The sequence below is a fragment of the Pyrus communis genome, chromosome 12 (assembly GCF_041283825.1).
Source record: "Pyrus communis isolate YQ-2024b chromosome 12, ASM4128382v1, whole genome shotgun sequence".
Classification (NCBI taxonomy): Eukaryota; Viridiplantae; Streptophyta; class Magnoliopsida; order Rosales; family Rosaceae; genus Pyrus; species Pyrus communis.
In genome coordinates, this window is record NC_142576.1 from 12,015,645 (window position 1) to 12,028,492 (window position 12,848).

General features: G+C 35.0%; 1 protein-coding gene across 7 annotated transcripts; it reads left to right on the forward strand.

Moving 5' to 3' along the window:
• The first annotated feature begins 1,627 nt into the window (after positions 1-1,627).
• Positions 1,628-3,866, forward strand: LOC137746298 (vesicle-fusing ATPase). Of its 7 annotated transcripts, none has more exons than XR_015954145.1 (5): positions 1,628-1,925; positions 2,583-2,850; positions 2,934-3,088; positions 3,339-3,434; positions 3,642-3,866. XR_015954145.1 is itself a non-coding variant. In XM_068486375.2 (3 exons), exons 1-3 carry the CDS (start codon positions 1,806-1,808, stop codon positions 3,361-3,363), a joined length of 300 nt encoding a protein of 99 aa, XP_068342476.1. In that variant the 5' UTR covers positions 1,628-1,805; the 3' UTR covers positions 3,364-3,572. The 7 variants fall into 7 exon arrangements, 1 of the variants encoding a protein (XP_068342476.1); XR_011069803.2 differs by having other exon boundaries at positions 2,583-2,690; XR_015954146.1 differs by having other exon boundaries at positions 2,583-2,690; positions 2,946-3,088.
• The last annotated feature ends 8,982 nt before the right edge of the window (positions 3,867-12,848 follow it).

Genomic DNA, 12,848 nt, shown 5'->3' on the forward strand with positions numbered 1-12,848 from the left:
TATCCAACATATCTTCATACTACTTCACTTCATATCAAATATTATATGAGCAAAAGTGCTCTTGCTCTGTCATTCAAACCGACAAACCCCTTTCCCCCGCCTATCTGTAGTAATATTTTTCTCATCACTTTGCCACTTTCCACTACTAGTCTGAAATTTTTGTAACATAGATTGTGATACATCATCATTTGAAATCACCTCTATTATTATATTTGATTTATTCAGTTTGATCATAATTTATTCAGTCATCTTCTACATTTTTTTAATGTAAATTATTTTTTTTAATGTTTGTTATTTTGCTTTTTATCTGTAGGCATTTTCCCAGCATAGAGTTCTTTCGTCTTTGTTCCTGGAGCATGTCATATCCGTCCTTGACCAGTATCCCATCCTTAAAGGTGATTCAGAAAAAGGAGAGAATCCTAGCCATTTAGTTGACGGTCAAATGGAGGATGACATTCTGCAAGCTGCTATTATTGCTGTAACTGCATTTTTCAGGTTTCAGAAATCAGCTTTGATTATCAAATTTCAGTAGTATTTGTTAATGTTAGACAACTTTGACATGTTCCATACTTGTTGCAGAGGTGGTGGTAAAATAGGAAAAAAAGCTGTGCAACAAAACTATGCTTCTGTTCTTGCTGAACTTACTCTCCAATTGGGAAGTTGTCATGGTCTAGCTAGCCGTGGTCAACATGATCCGTTACGGTAAGGATCTAGTACAGTTTTTGTTTATTGATATTGCCAGATGCATGCAAGAATTTTCCTAGTTTATTTTTGAGAAAGAACCGAGATTTCATTGCATGACAACTACACAAGTGAACAAGATGTCCACAAAGTGAAAACAAAGAAAAAAAAACAGCTATGAAGTCTCCATAAACAATTTTAACTAATAGCACCTTTCCAATCAAGACAAATAACTGAAAAAGATGAATTTTTAAAATTTGCTGAAACCAAAGCCCATGTGAAAACCATACATGAACTTTCTCCCATCACTCCTCAGTCAATGGTCCAAATTTATAGTCTGTTAGACTAAAATTTCTGCTATATATAGTTATATACTAAGAGACGCACTACAAGAAAAATGGCCTATGGATACAAAATTGAGGACACAATTAATTATTTTGTGGGTAACTAACCAATTTTACACACAAAAAAATTGTATTTGTTTCCTTTGTATAAAGGCACTAATTAATGTGCCCATTCTTCTTCAAATTTGGCACAAATATTTTTTCAAGACATCATTATAAAAATAATGGACTCAAATTATCATTTGTGCCAACATTTTACTTCTAAAGACACAATTATTTATTTTTTATTATTTTTCAAATACTTATGGCCCACACATACCCCACTTTCTCTGCCTTTCTGTCTCTCTCAGTCAACCCACCCACACGCCACACCCCGCTTCCCTCTCTCTCCCTTTAACCCCTCCCTCTGTCTCTCTACCCAAATTCTCTCTACCTCAACCAAACAAAATCTATGCATCTCTCTCTACCACTCTCACTTCTCTCAGATCTGAGATTTTCTTTCGTTTTTTTCTTGGAAAAACACCTGTGCATCAGATTTGAGAAACACCAATGCCTCCGGATCTCTCTTTATCTCAATCGATTCGTCTCTCCCTCTCGTTGCATCTCACGCTCAGATCCTAATTGTCTGTCGTTTGAGAAAGAACTTGAAGAAATGCAAGAGAAGCTTCAGGCAACGAGGCTTTAGAAGGAGAAACCGAGAAGCTCCTTAAGAAGGAGGAGATCTTGAAGTTCAAGAAGGAAAAGCTCCAAACAAAGGGCCAAGAGCAAGACAAGCTTCAGATGGAGTTGAAGAAGCTGCAGGACTTCAAACTCGTCGAGTCGGTTAAGTCTGAGATCGGATCAAAGATTCTGAGGAAGCACCATCGTCTTCACCGTTCCTCAGATCAATGCCATAAGGAGGTAGTTGTTTTATATTTTTCCTAATTCGCAGTCAAGTTTTCCTTTTTTTTGTTTACTTTTTCAAATTTATCGTAATTTTTTGGGATTCCACAGTATTTGGAGGCAAAGGGGTTTAGATGGTTTAGGGGTTCGTTTTTGACCTTTGATACCTTGTGATCGATCAACTGGAATTTCAAAATTGGATAGTCTGTATTTTTGTTAGCTAGCTGTAGAGTTGTATGATAAGCTTGGAGGTGTTTGAGCTCATCTCAGTTAAATTTATACTTAATTATGTCCTATAATTTTTTAAGTTTTGAAAACCTGAGAGAAACAGAGTTCATTACCCTGTGGTTTTTCACGTGGGATGTAACCCTACCTCTATACTTCTGCAATTTTAAAACATTATCTTATATATGACTTTAAAGTTTTTGTTAATTAATTCTTTTTAATCAAATAGTATTTGCATTAGTTTCCTTTCCATATTTCTAGTGTTCTAGAATTTTTAGTTTGTGTGTAATGTTTGAATTGTTTGTATTAAAATTGGTTGTCATTTTTTCTTTCTTTTGTATTACAGTGCAACAAAGACATAATCTAATCTATAAAGTTGTTTGCTTACATTCTTTGATCAGGAGCTGCTAATCAGTTATTAACACAACCTTATATTGTTGGGTACTTAAGGACTTATCATTGTCGTGATCATCAGTACCTATATGACTATCTAGCTTGTGGCCTTGTTGGTCTCTCTACCGGTATGGCTATCAGCATTGTCGATGATGTCGGTGTTAGGTAATATCTCTCTTTCTCTTGGAAAGGATTGACCTTACTCTTGCTAAGGGTGTAGATATCATATCTCTTCAATTGTTTCTTAATTTATTTTTTGCACTTGCTCCTTTGATCAATTATTTAGCTACATATATCAGAGTCATGATATGATGGGCATTTTCAGGTGAACATTTTCAGTATTATTTTAGATAGTATACAATACCAAATAATGCATTGAAATTTGATATTCTGAACTGAATTCGTCAGATTGTAAATCAGCATGAAGCTACAAGTAGCAACATTGTCAGGCACAAGGAGTTTAATCTTCAAACACTTGGAATTGGTGGCTTAGGTGCTGAGTTTGCAGATATATTTCAAAGAGCTTTTGTATCCCATGTTTTCCCTCCTCACGTGACAAATAAGTAAGATAACTGATTCTTCTAGTTGCGCTGATATCTTTTTGGTATAACTTTATACCACACTCCTTTTGGAAAGACATTGAACCATGTTGAATCATGATTTAACACATCATTTTGATGCTAGTACATTATTTTAACAAAGCTATTTGAGCATGTCTGAATGATTTTGGATATGCAACTTATCCTTAGAGATAAGTTAGCTATTATCTGCATTGGTGATTGATGAGATTTCTGTTTTTGTGAACTGTGCTAGATTGTTAATGGCCCTGAAGTTTTGATCAAGTTGGTGAAACTAAGAAAAATGTTAGGAATCTATTTGCTGATGCTGAGAATGATCAAGGGGCTCGCGGTAAGGGAAATATATACATGTCAAGTGCACTTAGGCTGGTTTTTCAATAATTTCTAATCTCATTATGTCCTTAATTCCCCTGGAGACCAGAGTGGTTTGCATGCGATAATCTTTGATGAAATGGATGCTATTTGTAAGGTATAAATATTTCTTAGTCTATGCTTTTTACTTAGATTCTTATTCAACTACGATTTATTTTCAATTCAGAAAAAGTTGTGGGACTCTCAGTTTAAGCAAGAAGGGAATGTGGTTTACGGGAGCTTCATTGCACGAAGAACTTGGGTCCGTCGGCTGCAGTGTTGTGGGGGAGGATAGGATTCTGAAGGACTTGGTTGTAAATAACTGAAATACGTGTATATTGTGGGATTTGTTGTAAATAATTGAAGTACGTGTATATTGTGGGATTTGTTGATTTAAAAGAAAATTCAATTTTTCTACATTAATAATTTTTTTTTTTAAATAGAACCTATTGGGCACGATTTGAAAATTGTGCGCCTATGATCCTGTCACCTGACAATTTGACATGGTTGTCAGAATTAAGACACAAATAGGCTATTATTTGTGCTGAACTCTTTGAGCACAAATAGCGATATTGTGTGCTATCAGCAATGGTGACGCCCATAGAGGGCACAGACATAAAGATAGTAGCTGCACTGTTGCTATTGGTCTATGAGCACAATTGTTGGTGCTTTTTGATCTCAAAGGGCACAGATAATTTATTGTGTGCAGTGCTCATTTTTTTTGTAGTGACGATGATATGTTAGGCTGCAAGATGGTTATTAAGTTGATACCTGCGATTACAATTTTACCTCTAACTGGCAGTTTGACGCTAACGTAACATCAGACTGTCTGAAAGAATATTGCCGTCTATATAAATACTCACACACGTGTAAGTTTCAAGCACATGTAAGGTTTAAATGTTAAGATTGTAAAAACTTGTCCCCTTTTTCATGCTCTTGCAGGGCTCTTTTAACTGCATTCCAAGCGTTCTGTGAATGTGTTGAACACATGCTCTTGACACACATTTTGACAAACGTTTTTGTTGGGCTCACACCATAATGTATTTCAACGATCCAACTGTCTATCGTTTATGTCTTACCTCAAAGATAATGTCTACCAAAAATCACCCAAATGCACCATATAACCGTTGATTAAATTTAGAGTTTCTTTGTAGAACTGTATTTGTCCATTTCCTTTACAACAAATGAATGACTTTATGGTTTCAAATTTGTCTAATTTTTTGCAAGGATGATCTAATAATGATGACCTAAAACCAGTGTTTTAAAAAAAAAAAAACTAATTTTAAGAGTCACCTAGGCAGTTTTTGGGGTGGGGCTATGAAAAAAACACCTTTGCCCAGCGGTTGGGCTATAGACTAGCCTAAATGCCTAGGTTGTTGCCTCAGGCGCCTAGGCAACCTGGGCGTTTGATTTTGTTTTAAAAGAAACCTCCCAAACCCAAAATGTTGTTGTTTTGGGCAAGGGTTTTATAAAATTCATGCTAATTTTATGTTTCGAACTTGGTTTCTATTAGATTATTATGACTTAATGATGTGAATTAGAGAGATAATAGTTTAATCAAATAATTGATTGCTTGGCATGCTTACTTGATTGTTTTACAAAGTATTAGGTACCATGAGGCTATAGCCTAGGCAAGGTTATTCACGAAACACTTAGGCTTCGCTCTTTAAAACATTGACTAAAATATAGACGGTACAGATCGTTGAAATACATTACAGAGTGGACTTTACAAAATGGGTGTTAAAAGCGTGTGTCATCGGATCCTAACCCATATATATGTATATGTACGTCGTACGATGAGTGCTCAAGCGTTAACTGGTTAGTAAGTTAAAATGGTGCTAACCGCTTGTTTGGGCTCACTCCACTAAAAAATATCATCCGAAGTGTTCATTTAAAGATCATCATTCGAGAAACCGAGATCACCCTTGCTAAACAAAATTTCAATTTGTTTAAGCTTATCACATTTTGCGAATTTGTTGAAAAAGGTAGCTTGCATTTAAGTACGAGGTATTTATTGAGCTTTATATGGTAAGTGATTTTCTGTTGTAAATATCATAATCTGTTTTTTATGGTCCATGGAAATTAAGGCTTGTGGTGGTTTCATTTTCATTTTTGATGGACACCACCTTTTTTATTTAAAGGTTCGAAGCATATGTGTAATTTTAAGTAAATAATTAAATCGACACCAAAGATACCAAAGGGAAGCTGCAGCAGCTGCACTGTCAGAGTTTGTCCGCTACTGGTATGCGTTGGATGTCAACCAAGACACACTACAGTTTGTTGGTTACATTAAAATTTTGTTATTTCCATGACATGTCTGTATCATGGGATCTTCTTGTTTCGAACTCTGTTTCCATCATGTCATTATTCTCAGCAATTTGTTACTTTTCTGTTCATCTTGGTAATTATCTCGGTCCGTATCATTGTTCCTGTCCATGTTTACGCATGTGATAGAAAAGGATACAATTAATAAAGTATACCCAAATAATATGTGCATAGTAACCACTGTTTACTCTATTTCGTTCAGTTTCTAGTGTACTTGGGATCTTAGTTCTTTGCAAGCATTTTAACCTGTTTTGTGCTCATTGTTAATTCATGCATTTTTGTGTTATTAGTTGAATAATTTTGTTAGCCTTTGATTCCAAATTCTTATTAGTTAATATTCTTGATAATGCAGGGTGATGAAGTTTGATTTAGTGTGTGTTAATTTGAGGAAAGAAGAAAGAATTAATCACAGAAAAAATGGAGATGGATTTGGATGCTTTACTCTTTGCAGAAATTGCAGAGAGAATGTTTTTCTTTCTATATTCCTTAACTTAGTTATGCATAAGGATTCCCACCATCTCAAACAGAAATAATCTCAGCCACACATCTAGCTAAGTTCAAGGATCCTTCCACATGTCACTTAGACAGAATTACAATATGAGCCCTACACTTGGTGAAATTAACCAAAGTGGATACACAACTAAATACAAAGCTTATTTATCCTAAACTCAGATTAGCTCAATGCTTATACACTAACACTGGGATGGGTTTGGATCCCTGTTGGAGCAGATTGTGGAGGTATTGTGTCGACATGTTTCAGATGAATCTCCAACAGTCAGGCGCTTGTGTTTGAGAGGACTAGTACAAGTTAAGTGAATCTTTTGCGAAAGTGCTTGGTTTTTCTGTGCATGTTCCTATTTAGTTTTCTTTTATATCTTTTATAGCTTTTTTCTGGGAAGCTGACCTCCATAATTTTCCAGTGGGAAATGATTTCCACGCATACATTGTATCCTTTTACACACCATGTTATATATGTTCCTTAATTCTCCTTTGATTTATTCAATCCAAAAATTAAGTGGTTACCTTATCCAAAAATGAATAATTTCTTACTTTTCACTAATTAGTATGTGCTTGCATTCACATCTTTTGGTTCTATCAGTCTCAAGCTAGAGGAGCATTACTTTTTTCTAAAAAAAATTATTTGGAATATTTTGATAGAAAATGTGTTGCATTTCCTTAGGCCTTAAGAGAAGAGAGTATTATTTGGTTGAGTTGAGTAATGTTATCAAGACACCTCTGTTAGAGATTGTCAACTAGTGTGCCAGTTTCGTGTGTCTAAATAGCGTTATTGGTCTTTGGACGATATCCTGTAATTACATGTCCATTCTGAAGCCTGGCTTTGTTTGTCTGCCGGCCTGAAATTGGTGTCATTATTTCTCTGTCCTTCACAATGAATTGTATGCCCTACTGCGTGTTTTAAATCTTATTTCATTTTTTTTCTCTTCACCGTTCATTCTATGATTCTGGAGGAATTGACATTTTGAACTTTTGAGTCGCAGATACCATCTATGCAGATGTTGCAGTACACACCTCAAGTTCTGGGTGTAATATTAGCTTTGCTAGATGATTCCAATTAATCTGTGCAATTAACTGCAGTTTCTTGCTTGCTCACGGTGAATTCCTCCCTCCTTTTCTTTTGATGGGTGTAATATTAGCATGTGTGTCATATAAATATTAAGAATTTTCTTTAGATCACTCTTTTTTTCCTTGGTAATTATTAATCTTTAGTATTAATTCAATATTGAGCACTCATTTTTAATATAATAGATGCTTGAGTCGTCACCCAAGGACGCTGTGGATCCCATTTTGCTTAGTCTTTCTATGTGGCTTCGAAATCTTCAGGTGCAGTACTTCACTCTCAGTATACTGGTGCACAAATTATTTTCTTGGTTCTTGCTGCCTCTTTCATTTTTTTCTTTGGTCATTCAAGGATTACATCTGATTAAATGCGGTTTCCACTTTCGTTGCCATATCTTGATTACAATTTACATTTGTTTAAATGTTTCCAAATTAATTGAGTTGTGATTGCAGTTAATAGGAGCATCTCTTCTCAAAGTTACTTTAACTAATTTTGGTATTAGACTATCAGTTAAATATTGCAAGTATAGATTTAAAAAGAATTAAGAGCATGGAAAATTTGAAGTTCGTCGAAGAACAGAAAAATAGGTGGGCTGAACAATGTACGCCTTCCCTTTCTTCCTAGAAGTCATTTTAGAACAAACTGTCAGCCAAAGGATATCCATGTAATGTCACTTATTATTTGGAAATCAGATGGCATCTTACATGTTGCTTGTAGCGTACTTCATTTTATTGTGCTGATACATTGACTAATTACAACATGTTTGGAACAGATATTGTAGCGTACATCATTTTATTGTGCTGATACATTGACTAATTACATGGAACAGATATGTACAAATGCGAAGATGCGAGCTAATGCTTTTGCAGCTTTTGGAGCACTAAGTAACTATCGAATTGGTCTGCAACATGAGGCATTTCTCGAGCAGGTCTATTACTTGTTCTGATCTTAGGAAGAACTTTCTTTCCTTTTGAAGAACTGTCATATGAGCGTAGAAATTATTGAGATTATCATTTCATGCTTCTCATTCGTTCTTTTGGCTGCCTATTTCAGAAAGTAACTTGTTGCACAGTTTTGTTCAGAACTTTTTACCACTTAATTATTTATATATGAATAACATGGAAACTTGACCGAGGTTTTCATTTAAAAGCTCGTATAGTTATAAAATGTAATACTATGTCCAGGTATATACCGTAATCCCACGCTTGGTTCTGCATTTGCATGATGATGACGTTAGCGTGAGACAGACTTGCCGGGTAATTGCTTACCGTTATTACTTCTTCTGTGCATGAAGATGCATGGAGACATTGTACACTTGTTTTTCTGAACTGGTGAACAGACTACTCTGAAACAAATTGCCCCACTACTGGAAATGGATGGACTCCTCCCCTTGTTCAACATGCATTCTTTCAATTATGATCATCGGTATGTCTTGACATATTATCAGAGGACTGAATTTATGAGATGATTATGACAGTAACCTTATCTGGCGATAAATGAAGTCACACCAACTTTTCTCTTTTCAGAACTGACTACGAGGGTTTTGTCAGAGACCTCACAAAGCAATTTGTTCAGCATCTACAATACAGGTTTCGACTGGAAAACCTTCATTTTCAATACAATTTTTTTTTTCTTTTTTTGGTTGCTATGCTAAATGGCTAGTAAATTTAGCATCATAACTATGGTATGAAAGCCCTATGATTTTATGGGTATAATCTTTGCAATTCAGATGGTTATACCACCCTTTTATTCTTTTCACAATATGGGTACTCAAATGACTTGACTTACATTCTTGATACGGCAGGCATTCGATGCACCATGGCTGATAATTCAGGCTAATGCTATATACTTCTCCAGCTGTACGCTATCTCTGTCCGATGATCAGCACATCTTGAATCAATATTATGCGCTGGTAAGTTTCAGACACGAGTGCTATCTTTTTATATCATGGCCCATCATAACCAAGAGTAACATGGTATACTCACAAAAATTCATGTCTAAATCTAGGTATTCAAAACGCTAGTAGGAAAAATGAGTTAGTCAGCAGATGCAGTCATGAGAGCTACGTGCTCTTCTGCTCTGGGTTTATTATTAAAATTCTCGAAGTCATCCTCATGGAAATCAGCTCGAGTTGATCGTACGGACTCAAGTCACTCAATACCAAAGGGCCATGACTTTTCAGTCTAGAATGAAGTAGCAAGCCATAAAGGAGAAATTAAATTGATCATCTTCACCTGTGTGCAAGGAAACACATCACGATCTTTGATGACTGTGAAATGGAAGTCCCATTGCAAGATGCAGAACGAAGCAGCGTAGGAGAATCGTGAAATTCAGCATTGACCTTCAATATATAGGGTTACCGGGGCCATAAATTAATCGAATTGTTGTAAATCATGTCAATTGTGTTGTATCATTGTAAATCAAACATTTACCTCGGGTCGCTTGTGTATTTTGTGTGTTATAGATGTAACATTATTCTGTTCCACTCAAAACGTCATCTCGGAGATTGTACATTCGTGTGGTTTTCACGTACTATCGGTTTTACAGGTTTTAGGAAAACGATTTGTAACTTGAACACAAAGGAGATGTGGTTTGAGATGTTTCATGGTTTATTGTTTTGAGGCAATTCTGAATATTAGTGTGTTGATTGATTCGGAGTCGTGTTTGGCCATAATATGTAATATTTCCTGCCTCTCCATCTATTGATATTGAATTGTCAGTTTTATTCACCCGCGAGACTCCATTTGGTCCCATAAGCTTTGCGTGTAAATGTTGTGCGACTGCCTCATTCTTGTAAATCTATTGGGTGTTGATTCCTTACCCGTAAATGTCGCGCGACTGCATCATTCTCGTAAATCTATTGGGTGTTGAATTCCTTACGCGTAAATGTCGCGCAATTGCATCATTCTCGTCGTTATACGTAGTTTTTTGTGTTCACTAGGACTGCACGAAATTGGAAGCAAGTTATGTGAAGTGGTTTAACAGAGTCCACATAACTGAGTAGAGAGAAATGTTAGGATCAGCAGCAGCAAATTGCATCATTGTCCAGTAGCAAGAGAGAGATACTATATCCCTCGAGTAACATGAGAACCTCCTGCTTCATATATGATAATCTGTCTATCCAATTTTCTTCCCAATACCATAGCGTCCGGAGAGCCCCAGCTTCACTTTGTCGTGTTTCCTTTCATGGCCCAAGGCCACATGATACCGATGATCGACATCGCCAGACTCTTGGCGCAAAGAGGCATCATCATCACCATCATCACTACGCCGCACAATGCCGCGCGATTTCAAAACGTTGTGACTCGTGCTGTGCAGTCGGGGCTCCAAATGAGGGTAGCCCTACTAGAATTTCCATACGAAAAAGTGGGGTTGCGTGCTGGGTGTGAGAACCTTGACCTGCTTCCTTCGCAAGGAAGAAACCCTAGTTTTAAGCGTGCAAACAAGAAGAAGGTAGAACTCCATTGATTCGAAGTATTGTAATCTCTATCTCCCTCTTTGCCGATAAGGTCTGCGACTTTCATAGGATTGATATGAAATTTTGATGCCTTCTACAACGAATCAATCTATTTGTCTCTTGATCTTCATTACATAAGCAAAACGTACAAAACCCTAAATTGTATATTATTGTTCATATATGTAGGGTGATTAAATTAGGTTTTACAAAATCTTTTTAGTTTTGTCAATTTTGGTCATTGATGATTTTTCTACTTCTTTTAGCTTTTTGAATCAAACAAACAACTTGATTTCATTCGTCTACGCTTTCAATTTTTTTTATTATAGCAGTTTCATTTCCGTTGAGTATTAATCCTATCCCTGGTATCACCTTCTTTTTTTTTTAATCATTCCTTTTTAGTTATTTATTAGGATTCATTTTTTTACAAAATGAAAGAGGAGATTTCATCCAACGCATTGTAGGGAGGGAGATGGAGGTTACAGTATTTTCATGTTTTTGTTTTTCTTATTTTTTTTTATTTTTTACGCTAGGTTCAAAGTTTGATTATTGGTTTTTTCAATTTTATCCTATTAGATATTAATTTTTAATTTAGATTAGTGTTTTCTTTGTTAGTTATAATCCACATCATCATCCAAGTCATTTAATGTTTAAAACTCTCTACATCACTTTTAATCTAGACCGTTGAATGTTATAAAATCTAAAGACTACAAGGAAGTGTAAAAATGTTTGTTAAAATATTTGTCCCTTGATCCTATATATATATAACAATTCAATAATAAACGGTTTCAACTTTAATTCTTGTTCTAATTGCTACCAATATGTTTTCTTTGTTTGTAATGTAGGCTTGACACAAGCTCAACCTCAACCTTGTATAAGTTCAAACTCAATGTCTCCTCCAAATGCTTCTTCTACATCTCAAGCTTGAAGAATTGATCAATGAATTTGTCAAACTAAAATTTTGGTACGATAATTGGTATGAGCGTTTTGGTACGGTAACCATACCAAACCTACCCATGTACATATCTCCCTAGATTTTTTTAAATGCAAAACCAACTTTCTCACCCTCCTTTGAATTCGAACCACCCATCATTACTATCATTTATTTTTGTAACAGAAGAATAAAAATTGAAAATTTTCTTTAGGAGAGAAATAGTTTGTTGTTATGGTGGAGGGGAATCAATCCAGATTGAATCCACAGAATATGCATAGGTATGATTGTTTTCAGTCACTACGATAAAATGCCACTTGATTTTGTTTAAAAATCTATTTATCTTTTTTTTATTATTAAGGAAAAGGGGACGAGTTCGAAACTATTACAGTAATTTAGGATTGAGAAGCTTCGAATTCAAGATACATGGGTAGAAACCCAACATTTTATCCACTCGAATATTAGACTACATACATCTATTTATCTTATAACTGTATTTGATAAATAGATTGAGCATTTGTTCTTTTCAGTTGTATATTTATTGATACTTTTTTAGACTTGCAATTATTTTTTAAATTCATATACAAACTACAATCTATTTCAACTTATAGATTTTTTTTTTCAATCTAGTGGTAGTTACATTCTTATTTCAATAAATTTGTTTCAAGAGCCCCTCACTAACTTTAGATCTCAAACAGTTATTATTCTGTAGTACATGATTAGAAAATTATCACGAGATTTTTTGGTCATGTTGATTGTTGTTGGGAGTTGGCCCTTTACATAAAGTTTCAAGTTCCATTAGCTAATAAATAAATAAATGGTTAACAAAAGACATGGATAGGGTGGTGTCACCCATTTTTTTAATTCATTAGATTCAAGTTAATTTAAATTATTTCACACATTAATATAACAAATTGATGCAATATGATTCATTAAGATAACAAGTTAAAACAGTAAATAGAAAAGTTTTGCGAAGTCTAGAGTATTGTGATTGATATTCACGAATCTTTTTCTTTTGAAAAACTAATGAAAACAACCAAAAATTGTGCCATTTTACTATTAAGGACAAATTTTTTTTGATAATTCCCAATTTGTCTTTTTTTTT